Source organism: Polypterus senegalus, chromosome 9, assembly GCF_016835505.1.
Source record: "Polypterus senegalus isolate Bchr_013 chromosome 9, ASM1683550v1, whole genome shotgun sequence".
NCBI classification, from domain to species: Eukaryota; Metazoa; Chordata; class Cladistia; order Polypteriformes; family Polypteridae; genus Polypterus; species Polypterus senegalus.
This window is the reverse complement of record NC_053162.1, coordinates 182212112-182230645: the sequence shown is the minus strand read 5'-3', so window position 1 is coordinate 182230645 and position 18534 is coordinate 182212112. Positions and strand designations below refer to the sequence as shown.

Sequence of the window (18534 nt, the reverse complement as noted above, 5' to 3'; positions counted from 1 at the left end):
GACAGACAGACAGACAGGCAGGCTGGATCTTATAGTTTCCATCCAAACAGCCCCATGTCCTTTCACTAAGAGTTCAATGAACTGACAGACAGACAGACTGAGAGAGCCACAAATGTACTGGTAGGACGGACAGACAGACACACACCTCAGTGTGTTGTGTAGTTCCTATAAAGGCAGAGAGTGTGGCAGTTGGCCAGATTCCTTTTATTTTCAGACAGACAGACAGACAGACAGGCAAATGACAGAACGACAAAATCCCAATCCAGCTCCCCCCAAAGCGATGCCCTCGCCACGCCTGCCAGTCGCAAGCCGTCTGGCCGCATTCCGCGACTCGCTGATAAAGACAGGCAGACACCTGAGCCTCAGGCAGACGGACGCGGCCAACTCCCTGGGTTTCTATAAACAGCCCAGCTGGCTGCCGTTGCCAAGGCCGCGGTCCACACAGAGGCGGGCGAGTCGATCATTGGGAGAAGGAAGTGCTGGCAGCAGGGACTGCAGACCCGGGCACCCCAGTCAGCTTCAGCCGAGTAACAGAGGAAGAGGAGGCTACACAGGTAAAAAAACAAAACCGCGCGCTCTGTCCACCTGTCCGTCCGTGTTGTTTCAGCACTCAAGTAGGAGACACGAGGGCAGGAGTGCAGCTTAGCAAATGAAGAAAGTTTCTCCGAGCGTTGCTGACTTGTAATTAATTAACTGCCACTTTCAGATGCTGCCATTATGAAGGGTGCTGCACTGTTGAGGAAAACTGAGGGGGTGTGACAGCAGACGGCACAGGCTGGCAGGGCATTTTCCTTGGCTCTGGGTAGTGGAATGAGTGCGAGAGGTTTAAATAAATCAAAAAGACGGGGCCACGGCGGTCATGTGGGCAAACTGCGGACCTCCTGGCGTTCAGAGTCCATCACAGCTAAAACAATGACGTCCAGTTCCTACTGACCCCATGCAGACGAGGAAGTGAGTGGCCATCTATCTAGGGCTTGGGATGGGAAATACATTTCTAGGACCCTCAACTGGGGGTTGGTTTGTGGTCCATAACACATCTGTGCATCACCCTGAGCCACCCTGTAAAGCGTTTACTATGAAAGGCACTACGTGTGAAGGTGTGGCACTATACGATTACACAAAATGCAATTGTGCAGCAACTGAGTTGAGGGCTGGGCCAGCTACACCACTGATGTCCATCCCTGCTCGCCTAGAGACCCCGGGGCACCCCGACGTGACACTTTACCTTGCATATTTGAGTCTTCAGTTCGGAGGTCCTCTCCATATGAGGGGTCTCGGTCACTAAGCCAATATGAAGAGTGCACCTGCTGAGAGGATGCTGCTCTGTGACACTCAAACCCCTTTACTTTGAGGGGTGCGACATAAAACAAAGTCTGCCTGACTGCCGACTGCCTGCCTTTCAAGAACAGCAGCCAAGCTCGTGCTGCCACCAAGTGGTAAAGATGACAAACTGCATCGAGTGACGTTTGCTCAAATTTCCTATCCACAAAGGCAGACCTCAAGGATGAGAGGGACGATGTGACATGCGACAACAGCATGATGTCAGGAGATGACCTGGTAAAGCCAGACTGGCACAGTAAAAGACCGGGCTCCACACTCACAAGGGTTTCACTCTGGGGTCTTCATTAGCACAAATGTAAATGCGTGATCTGAACTGAGAAGCCACGTTACATTCTGTGATACACCGTCTGTCACCAGAGTCATTTGTCATGTGTGTCACCAAAGGGATACACATCTAACAAGTCACCGTAAGAGCATCACTACCTAACACAGACCTATGATGTCACTGAGTGACAAGCTACAGTACGTCACAGTGGCCGTGTCAAGAGAGACAGGACATCACGGGGATGCTCGTCAGATTAAGGTCATCATAATGTTGGTGGTCCTCGTCACTATATTACTAGAGTTACGACATCTCAGTGATTCACGTCGAATCAACGCCACCAGGCATGTCATGCTTGGCACATGTCAATAAGGATATGACATTACAGTGAGACACTTAGGATTTCAGGGAGCCGAGTCACTACCAATAATTGTCATTAGAATTCGGAAATTATTTAGCTGCATTTCTAGCATTTGTCCCCAGAAGCCTCAGAAGTAACTCAGCACCAGAGGCCGGGCATCCTCGAGTGAAGTGTAATGTCACAGCCATTCACACCTCCATCCCTTCATCAAATGAATGTCACAACTCTGATGACATTTTCTAGCATTGCCACCAGAGATGGATGTAGAAAACGTCACCAAGATTCTGACACTGCAGGCCTCGTATGAATTGTAAGTTATCATTGCTGTGACATCACAGGACCGCATTATCTGACAAATGTCACCAGGCATGTGACACCATCCGGGGGACACTCATAACAAATATGCAGAGACGTGACCTCATGGCTACATATCTAATACTGTGTGTGTCACCAGAGCTGTGACAACAGCAAGCCTCGTAACTAACATACGGCATCACTGGCTTTGTGACACCAAAAGGCCAATATTTACACACAGTATAGGTCATCATTGCTGTGACATCACTGGGGACATATGTCTAGCAAATGTCACCTGGTTTGTGACACTGCAGAACCTCCTATTTATTTCATGCCATCATTCTTATGGCATCACTGGGATTGTGACATAATTCAAGTCATAACTGTGACCAAAGAGAGCCTGAGAATAGTGAGGAGACTGTGACATTTCTAACATTTGTTACCAGAGCTGTCATGCCACTCATAACATATTACTGAATCAATTTATTACACTACAAATATAGAATAATGTCAAATATAAAATACAAATATATAATAATTACGGGCTGGGATTGGCTCCAGCGGACCCCCGTGACCCTGTATAAGGATATAGCGGGTTGGATAATGGATGAATGACAAAGCATTATTATAAGACCTAAGTGGCACATGTCTAACAAATGTCACCAGGTCTGTCATACTGCCTGTTTATTATCATGTCACCATTACTGTGATATGGCGGAGGAGCTGACATAATCAGGGTCCGAACAGAGAGCCTCACAGTTAACACCTGAAGGCAAATGATGTCAAATCTCTGACATTTGTGATATTTGTCATCATAGCTGTGACGCCAGCGAGTTTCATCACGCATAACAGATATGCGACACTGCAGAGCCCCCCATTTATTGCTGTGACATCACACAGATATGTCTGATCAAAGCCAGCATGTGTGTGACTTGAATGACACATGTGCTTAAAGAGCTGACGTCTAATTAATGTCCCCAAGCGTAACACTGCAGAGCCATGATGTCACAGAGATGACATGTCATGGCCACGGCATCATCAGACAGACTCCCAGTTAATCAAGTCATCGCATACCTTCCTAATACTTGTCATCAGAGATGTGACACCACCGAGACTCATAACACACAGCCCAGGACATCCTGGCCTCGTCTTTATATGTCACCATTGCTATGACATACTGTATCTAATAGGTGTCATGAAGGCTGTGGGACCACCAAACCTGTCAAACGTCACTAGCACCATGACATCACACAGACGTTCACCTAAGAGATGTCACTTAAAGGATTACAAATGTTTGACCTGTCACATGAAACAGGAGAACACTCGTCACCCCGGAACACCTCAGCACTCACACATCTCTCCACTCTTTGCCCCATCATGGTAGCACTCAAGTCACACTGCTGTAACTAAGGACAATGACACTATTTTTTCCCCACAGATAGGTCACACTTTTGAGGAAGACCAAGCAACATGACAATGACAAAGACAGACAAGAAGGGGGCCTTCACCGTGAACGTCGAAGAACGCTACTGGTTGAGTGAACACAGTGAATCGCGGCTCCGTCAGCTTGGTGCCACATGCGTAGAGGAGGTGACCACCATGGTCGACTACTACGACGATGAGACCTTTCAGCTGGCCTCTCAGCAGATCTGGCTAAGTCGGCACAATGGGCAGTGGCGCTTGATCCTGGGCAGTGGGCCGAGCCCCAACGTGGGCAGCAAAACCGTGCCCACTGGTCCTGCTGCCAGTTGTGAAGAACACAAAAGCATTGAAACTTCACCCAATGCATCTGCAGTGCCACATGAGAAGCACCAGGACCCAAAGCTCTTGGACACACTTTACTGTGAGCTGACCGGGCACCAGGAGATCATTGAGCAGCTGGCACACCATCTCCACATCGCTCTGACAACACAGGAGGCCATGGTGATGGCGCCTGAAGGTTTCCTTCAGATGGCAGGAATCCAGCACTACGGAAGCCACCAGAGCCACCGGAGGGCCACCTACAAACTGCAAGACTGCTGTACCGTGGTCATACAGGACGAGGAGTCCAGCGACAGGCGCGCAGCGGTGGTCACCATGGAGGCGGACGTGCTAAACATAGTCAGCGAGCTGGAGAGGCTGGAGGAGATCGCCACCCAACTGGAACTGCTGCCCATTGGAGGAGAGGAGCTGATGCCAGAGCTAGAGATACAACTGAAAAAGTAACGGGCACAAGCCACCATTATAAATAGTCCACTCGGGAGGACCTCTTTGTTTTGTTCTTGGAACCTGTCACAGGTGTGGGGACCCCAACTGACCAAGTAACCAGTCCAACATGAGCCTTGGCACAGACAGCACACATTTTAAGGTGGGACATCTGCAAGCATCCCAATGAGGGAATAAAGGGGTTTCCTTCCATGTCCAGTGGATTCAGAGCCAATTCAATATGCACCTCTCACCCCACTCTTGTGGGCTTTCAGTGCCATATTTCTACTAAGATGTGATTTTGGGTGGGCACCGATTTCAACTGCTATAGTATGGAAACCCACATTACAGTCCTTAGATGAGACCGCTGGACAGAGTGGCTAACTAATATTATATGCAGTCCAGTCCATGGTGGATGGCACTGACCTCCCAGAGACAGAAAGCATCTGCCCACTGCTGGGTATCCCTTAACTTGTAAGGATGACTCAGGGCACACACGCCTCCATTACATTCTCCACTTCTTTCACGGCCATGTTTCCTTCAAGCAGGTGCAGATGAGGTGGTCTCCATAGTCCACCTTTCTTGATTTCCTTCAGTCCAGTGCTTCCTTCTGTTAAGCCAAAGAGAACACAAACTGTTGATGGGACACTGTGTTCGGCTGCATAGGTGACAACAGAGACCCAGCAAGAACATGAAAAGATCATGCAGATACAGAAGCTGGCCTTTGGTGGCGGTGGACTTAAAGGTCAAAGTTTCACACATTGGCCCCTTCAGGTCTGAACAGAGCAGCATGTTATGCCTTTTTATGGGGAAAACAGCATCCCTACATAATACCTTGTGGACACAAAGGGGGGTGCTCTTGGGCAGATAGCCCACTCAGGACAAATCACTGATGTATGGCTGACTGTTATTAAAGGATCATTTTCCATCCATCCATCCTCTTCCGCTTATCCAAGGTCGGGTCGCGGGGGCAGCAGCTTAAGCAGAGAGGCCCAGACTTCCTTCTCCCCGGCCACTTCTTCCAGCTCTTCCGGGAGAATCCCAAGGCGTTCCCAGGCCAGCCGGGAGACATAGTCCCTCCAGTGTGTCCTGGGTCTTCCCCGGGGCCTCCTCCCGGTTGGACGTGCCCGGAACACCTCACCAGGGAGGCGTCCAGGAGGCATCCTGATCAGATGCCCGAGCCACCTCATCTGACTCCTCTCGATGCACTACTCTGAGCCCCTCCCGGATGACTGAGCTTCTCACCCTATCTTTAAGGGAAAGCCCAGACACCCTGCGGAGGAAACTCATTTCAGCCGCTTGTATTCGCGATCTTGTTCTTTCGGTCACTACCCACAGCTCATGACCATAGGTGAGGGTAGGAGCGTAGATCGACTGGTAAATTGAGAGCTTTGCCTTACGGCTCAGCTCCTTTTTCACCACGACAGACCGATGCAGAGCCCGCATCACTGTGGATGCCGCACTGATCCGCCTGTCGATCTCACGCCCATTCTTCCCTCACTCGTGAACAAGACCCCAAGATGCTTGAACTCCTCCACTTGGGGCAGGATCTCTCCCCCAACCCTGAGAGGGCACTCCACCCTTTTCCGGCTGAGGACCATGCTCTCGGATTTGGAGGTGCTGATTCTCATCCCAGCCGCTTCACACTCAGCTGAGAACCGATCCAGAGAGAGCTGAAGATCACGGCCTGATGAAGCAAACAGGACAACATCATCTGCAAAAAGCAGTGACCCAATCCTGAGTCCACCAAACCGGACCCTTCAACACCCTGGCTGCGCCTAGAAATTCTGTCCATAAAAGTTATGAACAGAATCGGTGACAAAGGGCAGCCCTGGCGGAGTCCAACTCTCACTGGAAACGGGCTCGACTTACTGCCGGCAATGCGGACCAAGCTCTGACACCGATTGTACAGAGACCGAACAGCTCTTATCAGGGGTCCGTACCCCATACTCCCGAGCACCCCCACAGGATTCCCGAGGGACACGGTCGAATGCCTTTTCCAAGTCCACAAAACACATGTAGACCGGTCGGGCAAACTCCCATGCACCCTCCAGGACTCTGCTAAGGGTGAAGAGCTGGTCCACTGTTCCGCGACCAGGACGAAAACCACACTGTTCCTCCTGAATCCGAGGTTCGACTATCCGACGGACCCTCCTCTCCAGAACCCCCGAATAGACTTTTCCAGGGAGGCTGAGGAGTGTGATACCTCTATAGTTGGAACACACCCTCCGGTCCCCCTTTTTAAAGAGGATCATTTTCATATCAGGAATCCACTGGATGCACTTCTGTCTGCTAAGGGTGAAGTGAGACCTGCAGTTATTACTTACAATAGTGAGCCACCCTAAGTCAGGATTTCGTTCTTCTTGACATTCAGGAGAGGCTCCTTTTGTTGTTGGGAATCCCTCAGGTTTATCTCTGCCCATTAATAGTGAAGAAGCAGCTCTTATTAGTGCTTATATCTCAGCCATATGGTGATAGCGGGCGCTCTTCTTTAGGTATCCCAGTCAGGGCTTATTATCAACGTACAATCGACCGTTATTAGAGGCTCACTTTGATGTTTGCTTTGCACTCCATTAATGGTGAAGTAGTTCCTCCAAGCAGTAATCACCTTATGAAGACCGGAGGCGCTCTTGAGTACATTTCCTGTCAGCTGGAGGCGGGACTTGTTATAGTTAACAGCCAGATGAGGTTCCTTTTCTTTTCTGATTTCGCCAGATGCATTTCAGACCAATGATAGTGAAGTAGGATCTCCTATTGGCTTTCACGACTCATGTAGAAACAGGGGGCACTTTTGGGTTCGGTTTCACAGTCTGGTGGAGTCCGACTTTAATACTGAAGTACAGATGAGGATTGTTGGAGGATCTTTTTTTTGTTGTTTGGCATTCTCTGTTCACACTTCTATCTCCTAAATGCTTTGAGCAGGGAAAAGCACTATATAAATAAAAATGTACTATTATTATTATTATTAAGGTTGGTGTTCACTATGTGGAAAAAGGGGGCGCTCTTGGGTAGGGTGGCCTCTTGAGATTTATTACTAACTAGCTGTCCCCTGCGGCTCCGCCCATGTAGTCGTGGAACAGGACAAACTTTAAAAATCAATAAAAAAAAAAAATTTTTAAATGTAATCCTGGCCAAGCGTAAGGTCGGTATGCTCCAACATCAAACGGTGGCACTGTATCTGATCGTGTTCAGCTCTGACGGGGGAAGCGTCCATCACGTGGGGAGAAGAGCATGTGGCCGTGTTATCTCTGCCAATGAGCAGGTACCCTCTACAACACACGTAGCTCTGATCTCTCTCTCTCTCTCAAAAACATCAAAAGTTACTCTTTAACAATCTCTAGATGACAACGTCTGCTGAACAAACAGGCATCGCTAGCTAAGCGGAGGCAAGGTGCGCTCCAGCATGTGGCGAGAGGTAGTCTGACTCGAACGGAGGCTGGCACGTGAGCGAGGAGGGCCCCGTCCGATTCCCCTTCCCCTCGGCCCGCAGCCTCTCTCTCGGATTCGCACAAATAAATCAGCGCCACAAGTGAACTATGATACTTAGTGCAATGAGAGAAGTCCCGATCTAAATCCATTAAGCAGTTCTCTCATGAAAAGCGGACAGACGGACAGACGTTGGCTTGTATATATACTCAGCAAAAAAAGAAACGTCCTCTGACTTTCAACTGTTTTTACTTTCAGTAAACTTAATGTGTATGAACACTAAAAGAGTCAACACCATAAGACATAAACTAAAAATGTTTCACAATGTGTCCCTGAATGAAGGGAGGCTCAAAATCAAAAGTACCAGTCAGTCTCTGGTGTGGCCACCAGCTGCTTGAAGTACTGCAGTGCATCTCCTCCTCATGGACTGGACCAGATTGGTCAGTTCTTGCTGTGAGATGTTACCCCACTCTTCCACCAAGGCACCTGCAAGTTCCTGGACATTTCTTGGGGGAATGGCCCTAGCCCTCACCCTGCGATCCAGCAGGTCCCAGACGTGCTCAATTCCTTCGACGATAAACACGAATCCGTCCATCACCCCTGGTGAGACAAAACCGTGACTCATCAGTGAAGAGCACTTTTTGCCACTCCTGTCTGGTCCAGCGAAGGTGGGTTTGTGCCCATAGGCGTTGTTGCTGGTGATGTCTGGTAAGGACCTGCCTTACAACAGGCCTACAAGCCCTCAGTCCAGCCTCTCTCAGCCTATTGCGGACAGTCTGAGCACTGATGGAGGGATTGTGTGTTCCTGGTGTGACTCGGGCAGTTGTTGTGGCCATCCTGTACCTGTCACGCAGGTGTGATATTCGGATGTACCGATCCTGTGCAGGTGTTGTTACACGTGGTCTTCCACTGCGAGGATGATCAGCTGTCCTTCCTGTCTCCCTGTAGCGCTGTCTTAGGCGTCTCACAGTGCGGACATGGCAATTTATTCAGCAGTCCTCATGCCTCCCTGCAGCAGGCCTAATGCACGTTCACGCAGATGAGCAGGGACCCTGGGCATCTTTCACAGTCGGTAGACAAGTCTCTTTAGTGTCCTGCGTTTTTAGAACTGTGACCTTAAATGTCTACTTTCTGTAAGCTGTTAAGGTCTTCACGACCATTCCACAGGTGCATGTTAATTCATTGATTGTGGTTAATTGAACATGCATGGAAAACAAACCCTTTACAATGAAGATCTGTCAAGTTATTTGGATTTTTAAAACCTTATTGTTGAAATACACAGTCCTGAAAAAGGGACGTTTCTTTTTTTGCTGAGTATATATACTATACATACTATTTGAGAGAAAGAGAAATAGATGCACAGTTGTGTGTTATTAGAGGCTCATTTTGATGTCTGCTATCACCTAGTTGCGTTTCTGTGTGCTAAGGATGAAGCAGGGCGTCTGGGTAGCAATCACTATGTTAAGGTAGGGGGCGCTCCGGAGTACATGTCCTAGTCAGGGCTTCATTTTTCTTGACATTCATAATAAGAGAATCCCCTACTTGTATTTCTGCCCAGTAAAAAAAGTGAAGTAAAAGCACCCACCAGCGCTCATATTGCTGCCATTGGGGGGATAAGGGGCTCTTTGTTTAGTTATCCCAGTCAGGACTTACTACTGGAGCCCCAGTAAACTATCAGTAGAGACTCACTTTATTGTGTGCTACTACCACATTTGCATTTCTGTCCCCTAATGGAGTTTTCTGGCAGGTCTTCATTATTTGGAGTTAGGGGGCTTTTTGGTTGATACCCCCCAGGCAGGGCTTATTATTGACGTACGGCTAGCCGTCATCAGAGGCTCATTTTGATGCTGGTTGCATTTCATCCCGCTAAGGGTGAAAAGGGGCCTTCAGTTAGCAATCACTATGAGACGATAGGGGGCGCTCTGGAGAACATTTCCTTCATTTTCCTTGACATTCTGAAGAGGCTCCTTTGCTGTTTGGTGTGTTTCTCCCTAATCAATGAGGGAGTAGGATCTCCTATTAGTGCTCACGTCACAGCCTTGTGCCCATAGGGGGGCACTCTTTTGCATGTCAACAGTACAGTCATGGGCAAAGAATGACACAAATATGAATTCCCATCCAGTTTGCTGCCTCCGTTTTTATTCCTCCAGAATGTTCTGACGAGCGTTCAGATGAATTGTAGTTAATTGCAAAGTCCCTCTTTGCCATGAAAATGAACTTCACCCCAAAAAAGCCATTTCCACTGCTGTTGTGAAGAAGGCTTCAGGGTGCCCAACAAAGTTCAGCAAGCGCCAGGAGCGTCTCCGAAAGTTGATTTAGTTGTGGGCACCACCAGGGCAGAGCTGGCTCAAGAATGGCAGCAGGCAACAAAGCACACAGCCCTCCTCTTCTCTTCTCTTCTCTTTCTTTCTTAGAACATTTAACAGAGAAGAAGACACAGAAGTAGTGGGTAATCGAGAGGACAAAGGACACATGAAATGGTGAACAAATATGAATCTTCACGCTGCCTCAATTTTTATGATGGCAGTTTGCATTTCCTCCAGAATGTTCTGACGAGTGATCCGATGAATTGCAATTAGCTGCAAAGTCCCTCTTTGCCATGAACATGAACTTCATCCCAAACAAACACTGTGTGTCAGCCCTGCCACCAAAGGACCTGCTGACGTCATGTCAGTGAACCTCTCGTTAACGGGTGAGAGTGTCGATGAGGACAAGGCTGGAGGTCACTCTGTCCTGCTGATTGAGTTACTATAGAGAGGTGAAGAAGGCATCAGGGTGCCCAAGAAAGTCCAGCAAGTGCCAGGAGCGTCTCCTAAAGTGGATTCAGCTGCAGGCACCACCAGAGCAGAGCTGGCACAGGAATGGCAGCAGGCAGGTGAGAGTGAGGTGAAGACTTTTGGAGGATGGCCTGGTGGGTGTCGAGAAGGGCCGCAAGAAAAACATCAGGGACAGACTGGTATTCTGGGATTGGACTGCTGGGGGTCAAGTCATTGTCTCGGATGAACCCCCTTTCCAATTGTTTGGGGCATGCAAAAAAAAGAAAAGGTGAGTGGCGCACCCATCAGTCCTGTGTCACACCAACAGTAAAGCATCCTGAGACCATTCACGTCACATGGAGTTGCTTGTCAGCCATGGTAGAGCAGGGCTCCGAACACAGCCATGAATAATGAATGGGACCAAAACATCCTCTGAGAGCAACTTCTGCCAACCATCCAAGAACAGTTTGGTGACCACCATGACGGAGCACCAGGCCATAAGGCAAAAGTGAGAACTACGTGGCACAAAACATCAAAATTTTGGGTCCATGGCCAGACTTTAATCCCATTGAGAACCTGTGGTGAAGATGCCGGTGGACAAACAAAAAGCCATCAATTCTGATTCTGCTAGAATGGGTGGCGGCCATCAGTCAGGATTGGGCCAAGAAGTTGATTGACAGCCTGCCAGGGTGAATCGTCTTGAAAAAGAAAGAAGGGCCAACACTGCAAATATGGACCCTGCACATAAACTTCATGTCATTGTCAATAACAGCCTTTGAAAGTTGTGAACTGCTCGTAATTCTACTTCAGTACACCAGAGAAACATCTGACAGAGAGATCTAAAAACACTGAAGCAGCAAACTTTGTGAAAACCAACACTGGGGTCATCCTCGGCACTTTTGGCCACGAATGCAGCTGCATTTCCATCTGCTAAGACAAGGTATGGGTATCAAGAATGTCCAGTGGCAGCTCGCCCTCTTCTACTAAAGGTGAAGTGGGGTCCCTGATCAGTAACTCTAGTGTGGAGTGGGGGCACACTTGGGTATTTTTCCTGCACTTTTTTTGTCCAATCAGAAGGGACTTGTTTCATGCTTCCTTGCTACTGTGATGCAGACGAGGGTCGTGTTTCTTCTGAAGCAGATGGAGGGCAGCCCTCCATACAGGTGGACAAGGCATTGGCTCAAGTTCCCATTCTGGTTGTGCTCGGTGCCACGGTGCAGAACTTTGATGTCCCCTTTTGGTCCACGTTTTCCTGACATGTAGCACAGGCTTAGTGCTGCTACAGGTAATTGCATCAGCTTTGAGACACCCATCTAACTTCAATGCCCCATTAAGTAATTGCAGCTCTTGATGCCAGACCTAAAGCATGGCACTTTTTTTTTTTTCTTAAATGGAGAACAGAGTTGTGCAAGTTATGTGATCCATGGCTGTACCTTCAACCTCATCGTTCCTCACTCTGGGTGGAGTCCACCGTCACAGCTCACCTTTAACATGGAGCTGCAGGGCACAGAGACTTGGCAGCTGTTGGTGAACTCACCTCCCTCTTGCCACTTTGCTTACAAACTGCAGGCTGATTCACACAACAGGCCCAAACCTGGCAAAGTGTCAAGGTGGAGGTGGAGAGCAAGAGTATGGCATTTCAGAAGGGACTCTGAACACATGGGTGATGAGGGCCCGGCCTGCTCGGTTTGTAGCCTTCAGTAAAGGTGCTCTCAGTTTGCAGTTCCTCTTTATTTGTAGGTTTATTTGCAGAAGTGGGTAGAACTGAGGCGGGCATCATGGCTTACGGCTGGCACCCTGTAGTCTCCGAGTCAGGAGAGTGACCTACATTGTAGCCATACAAGAATACATGCTGGCCAGTAAATAAAATCAAAATGGACACATCCAACATGTGGGTGACCATGGGGGACACAGACTTACAAGACAAAGGGCAGCCACTACAGAAAGCAGAGGCAAGACAAGGGGCCACGGCAGGCTAAAACTTCAGGGCACAGCTAAGATGCCAGGACCAGCACCCATCGGCCCACCATTCATTTTAAAGTGTCTGGCGTGTTGACCACTAACTGCAGAGAAACAGACAGTGAAGCCAACGTGTGGGGGGCACGATGGGTGGACAGGCGAAGGAAAAAAAAAAAAAAAAAAAACTGAAACCGAGGAATGAAACCACCGCAACATCGAGGGGCACAGAAAGAGAGCATGACTGGGAGAAACGTGATCACTGGCACACTGACATGGCAGCAGAAGAGGAGAAAGGCGGACTGGCGGCGAGGACAGAAGAACTGATGAGAGGAAAGACGAGGAAGACAGGAAACCTGAACAGACAGACGTGAAATGTGCAATATAACAGACAGCAACAATAAAGAATACCTTCTGAATTTAAAAAACTGATCACACAGACTGATGTGGAGAAAGGAAAGGCACTATATCTATCTATCTATCTATCTATATGACTGATAGACAAGAAAGGCTAGCCACAGAAGTGAAAAATCTGTATGATAGATTGATAGCTGGACATGAAAGGCAAAATACAACAGACAGACAGACAGACAAGCAGATACGAAAGGAACTACATGACAGACAGATATTAATCTTATATATAAAGCAGACTGTAACAATCAGGCCATCATGTATGTCTGCTATCATCCAGCTGACGCTTAGTAACCACAAGGGGGCGCCAGAGAGCCCCAGACACAGCAATACAGTCCACAATATAAGAATCTAAATACAATAAAGAGACAAAGCACCTTCCAATGAACACGTCTCCAACAATTAGCCACAATCGTATATACAAAGCAGACTCGAACAATCTTGCGGTCTTGTATGTTATGTTATCATCCAGCAGACCCTCGGAATGTTTCTGATGTGCTCTGTAAAAGCAACCAACAGTTTTATCATGAAAAATTTGTAGTATTATTTATTGGTCATTTAATGTTTGTTTTTGTTAAATATATGTTTGTCTTGCATTATACTTATTGTAACAATATTGTAGTGGTAATGGAATTAAATTAACCTAATAAACTCATGCAAAAACTGAACACATTACAACATGGTTTGAATAGGGTGTATATCGAAACAATAAACTAGATAGGAAAAGCACTGTACAAAAAAAAGAAGCAAAGACGTGAAAGATGGTATATAATGGGCACACACATAATCATGGTGCTACAGAATACACAGTGCCTCACCATCTATCTAAATAACATTAAGAACATTATATCATATTGGAAGCCACTGCATAAAAACACAAAAATGTTGAAGGCTATCTCTCTCTCTCTCTTTCTGTCTCTATATATTATATATATATATAGGGTGGTCCGGATCTAATTATGCAACTTTTAGTGCAATGCAGAAAAAAAATGCAAGACAAAAGAATTGTTTGAAATATCTTGTAATAAACTAAAATGGACTTACATTGAATTAATTCACTGATTTTCCATGTAATGTCCCACTTGTCGTCCATTCACTTGTGTGTGTGTGTGTATTATATATATATATATATATATATATACTGCCCAAAAGAATTAAAGGACCACTTTTTAATCCGACTATAGCATAAAGTCAATGAAACTTATGGGATATTAATCTGGTCAGTTAAGTAGCAGAGGGGTTGTTAATCAGTTTCAGCTGCTGTGGTGTTAATGAAATTAACAACAGATGCACTAGAGGGGCAACAATGAGATGACCCCCAAAACAGGAATGGTTTAACAGGTGGAGGCCACTGACATTTTTCCCTCCTCATCTTTTCTGACTGTTTCTTCACTAGTTTTGCATTTGGCTACAGTCAGTGTCACTACTGGTAGCATGAGGCGATACCTGGACCCTACAGAGGTTGCACAGGTAGTCCAACTTCTCCAGGATGGCACATCAATACGTGTCATTGCCAGAAGGTTTGCTGTGTCTCCCTGCACAGTCTCAAGGGCATGGAGGAGATTCTAGGAGACAAGCAGTTACTCTAGAGAGAGCTGGAGAGGGCCATAGAAGGTCCATAACCCATTAGCAGGACCAGTATCTGCTCCTTTGGGCAAGGAGGAACAGGATGAGCACTGCCAGAGCCCTACAAAATGACCTCCAGCAGGCCACTGGTGTGAATGTCTCTGACCAAACAACCAGAAAGACTTCATGAGGGTGACCCAAGGGCCCCATGTCCTCTAATGGGCCCTGAGCTCACTGCCCAGCAGCATGCAGCTCGATTGGCATTCGCCATAGAATACCAGAATTGGCAGATGCACCACTGGTGCCCTGTGCTTTTACAGATGAGAGCAGGTTCACCCTGAGCACGTGACAGAAGTGAAAGGGTCTGGAGAAGCCATGGAGAACATTATGCTGCCTGTAACATCATTCAGCATGAGCAGTTTGGTGGTGGGTTAATGATTGTCTGGGGAGGCATATCCATGGAGGGTCACACAGACCGCTACAGGCTTGACAAAGGCACCTTGGCTGCCATTAGGTATCAGGATGAAATCCTTGGACCCATTGTCAGACCCTATGCTGGTACAGTGGCTCCTGGTGCACGACAATTCCTGGCCTCATGTGGTGAGAGTATGCAGGCAGTTCCTGGAGGATGAAGGAATTGATACCATTGACTGGCCACCACACTTTCCTGACCTAAATCCAATAGAACACCTCTGGGACATTATGTTTTGGTCCATCCAATGCCACCAGGTTGCACCTCAGACTGTCCAGGAGCTCAGTGATGCCCTGGTCCAGATCTGGGAGGAGATCCCCACAACACCATCTGTCATCTCATTAGAAGCATGCACCGATGTTGTCAGGCATGTATACAAGAACACAGGGGCCATACAAAGTGCTGCGTACAATTTGGAGTTGCTGCAATTAAATTTTGGCAAAATGGACTAGCCTGCCACATAATTTTTCACTCTGATTTTTGGGGTGTCTTTGAATTCAGGGCTCTGTAGGTTGATCATTTTCATTTCCATCAAACGATGTGGCATCCTTTCGCTCCTAACACATTACCCAGTCTATATCAGTATAGATATCCAGGAGGATTTCTTTTTCCCATTGAGATCTGATGTGCTTTCAAAGTGTTCCTTTAATTTAGAGAGAGAGAGAGAGAGAGAGAGAGAGAGAGAGAGAGAGAGAGAGAGAGAGAGAGAGAAATAAAAACAGAAATAACCTTGGAGGTCAATCATCGCCCTGGAAGCAGATAGTAGTCATCACCAAATGCGTACCAAATTCCAGGTCAATAAGTCAAACGATTTGCGAGCTACAGGTGATTTAAAATGCTGGACAGACAAACAGACAGCCACGGTAGCATATTATATAAGAAGATATATATATATATATATATATATATATATATATATATATATATATATATATATATATCTATTATAAAAAAAATCTTGGGAGGAAGACGAGACGTGATCTTCTCGGAAGACAATTTGACGTCACGCGAGACAAGGCTGTGAGACAACATTTAAAACAAGTTCACGAACATCTAACCTAGCAGTTGTTAGAATGCTTTTGTCAGACACACTTCATGTGCTCGCAGCTCTTAAAACAACAACAAGCGCCAAGCAGAACACACAGCTCACCAGCAGCAGGAAGCCAGCAGATGATCCGACCGCTTCTCCTTAGTATTTTTTTTTATTTTTATGCAGCATCTTTCATGTCTTGATATTAATCAGATACATTAGAAAGAAAGACTGAAAGATGCTATACGGAAGATAGTCAATATATAAATTCTTAAAGCTCTCTGATCTTATAGACTGTCTTTAATAATAAGAATAATTCTTTACATTTCTATTGCACTTTTTTCAGTACTCAAAGCAGTTCAGTGAGTGGGGAGCCAATACAAGAACCACGGATGTGTGGTGTCCACCTGGGTGATGTGATGGTAGCCATTCTTGCGCCAGTACGCTTGCCACATATGAGCTGTTAGGTGGTGAAGTGGTGAGAGAGACAGCCAATCAGAGACAGGGGATGATCAGGGGTCCAGAATGACTAGGCTGTGGTGGGCAATTTATCTTGAATATCGAGATGTCAATGTCAATTTATTCATATAGCACATTTAAAGCAACATAGGAATGCTGTGGCCAAAGTGCTTTACGATAATAGAATAAAAGGAAACAAACTAATAACATGAATAACATAAATAGAAAGAAAATAAGAACATAAATAAAATACATAATAAAAAGAAGTAATGTTATATAATCACAAAGAGGAAACCATCAGTATTACTGAAGGTCATGGAATGCAAGTGAATAGAAATGAGTCTTCAATCTTGTTTTGAATTGTAGTCGACTTTACGTGACGAGGTAAAGAGCTCCACAGGTGAGGTGCCACAGCTGCAAAGGCCCCCTTGTCCCCCTTGGTTTGACACTCGGTACGAGGGACAACAAGAGACAACTGAGCAGAAGATCTAAGCACTCTGGATGGCTGGTGTAAAACACACAATTCAGATAAATAGGCAGCAGCAAGCCCATGTAAAGATTTGAAAACAAGCAACAAGATTTTAAAATCAATTTGAAAACTGATACACCCTACTGTTGATGAAGGACACTCAAGGATCTTTTATGACCACAGAGAATCAGGACCCTTATTTTACATCTCACCCAATGGACAACCTGTCTATTATATGGCACCTTTGTATCCATCCTTCCAGCCATCTCACAGACTGATGTTATACATAGGAAAGCTCTGATACAAGCAGTAAGAGTTAAACAGCTAATCTTGTACAGCACTTTGACCTTTCCTACCTTTAAAGATACAGTAGCATCAATAAAAGACCAATAGACTGAATAGCAGTTTCTACCCTGTTGCTATTAGGGCATTGAATGCCACCTAATCACCTCCAGTGCAGCAGTGCAATAGATGACATCTTGTGCAATAGTGTTTCATGTGCTATTAAGGTCTTATGTTGAATGTTTGTGTTCTACCTTATTTCTTCTTATCCTTTTGTAATTATATGTATTTATATTTTGACACTGCAGGGACTGCACCCAATTTTATTGTATTTGTTACAATGAGAATAAAGATATTCTGATTCTGATTTTGTGCTTCTCTAATCTATATGCTCATTTAGAATGCTGTCTAATTATGAAAGGTACTCTATAATAAATTGAATGGAAGGTTAGATAGAAAGAAACAAAGCTATACAATTAATCACTGCTTGCTGTCTTGCACGGTTCCTTTCCTATGTAAATATCAATTAGATATTCCAGACACTATATGAAAGATAAATGTCACAAAAGTTAGCCGAACAAAGGGCCAACTAATATACTGTAACTCTGCACCCCACACTTCAATTCAGGGTTAAAGGTAACCAGATAATCTGGTAGAGGTGGAGCTGACAGTCTGCTGCACATCAACACTCGCAAACACACACACACAAGGAGCAGATCCAACTCAACTCTGCAGGATGCAATTGTCAAATACGCCACCAGACGGCGCAAAACCACCACGGCTTGTGCTCAGCAGTATCAGCACTAATCAGTGGCTCCCAGCATGGTAACAGCGAGCGACCGGCTGAGCCAGTTGCAGGTATTGTTTGTTATAAAAATAGCAGCCCTAGAGGAGAGGGAAAGAGAAAGTGTTGCGGCACATCTGTCTCACTGCAGCTCCACGGCTGGCCTCGACGCCTGAGGAGACTGGGAAAGAAACAAATAAATGAGACACAGGCAGAGGTGTGAGAAACAGATACACACACACACACACACACACACACACACACAGAGCTGAATGTGCCTCTGCAGGTGCCTGTCGGGTTACACTGCCACTCTGGCACAGCACTGTACTTGGAGAGGCACTGCAGCTTTGCCACACCAGAATGGCTCCTTGTGAGTTAAGGTCAGATGCTGCTCCCTAGTGGCAGCCTCCCACTGGGCACGACAAGCTCTAATTTGGCCATTTGCTATTTTAGAAAGCCACATAGGGCACAGAAGAACAAT

At 46.5% G+C, this 18534-nt stretch overlaps 2 protein-coding genes across 5 annotated transcripts in view; one reads left to right on the top strand and one right to left on the bottom strand.

The window, feature by feature from the left end:
* The window catches only part of ralgps1 (Ral GEF with PH domain and SH3 binding motif 1), a 342472-nt gene that overhangs the window by 252502 nt on the left and 71436 nt on the right, over window positions 1-18534 (bottom strand). The gene's annotated exons all lie outside the window — the stretch shown is intronic.
* Window positions 370-5394, top strand: si:dkey-191c17.2 (uncharacterized protein LOC100005628 homolog). 2 transcript variants are annotated; one of them, XM_039764467.1, is made up of 2 exons: window positions 370-554; window positions 3701-5394. In XM_039764467.1, exon 2 carries the CDS (start codon window positions 3729-3731, stop codon window positions 4461-4463), a length of 735 nt encoding a protein of 244 aa, XP_039620401.1. In that variant the 5' UTR covers window positions 370-554; window positions 3701-3728; the 3' UTR covers window positions 4464-5394. The 2 variants fall into 2 exon arrangements, with proteins under 2 accessions (XP_039620401.1, XP_039620400.1); XM_039764466.1 differs by having other exon boundaries at window positions 3697-5394.

Coding starts and splice junctions, on each gene's coding strand:
- si:dkey-191c17.2 (XM_039764467.1), top strand. CDS start 3,729: ATGACAATGACAAAGACAGACAAGAAGGGGGCCTTCACCGTGAACGTC.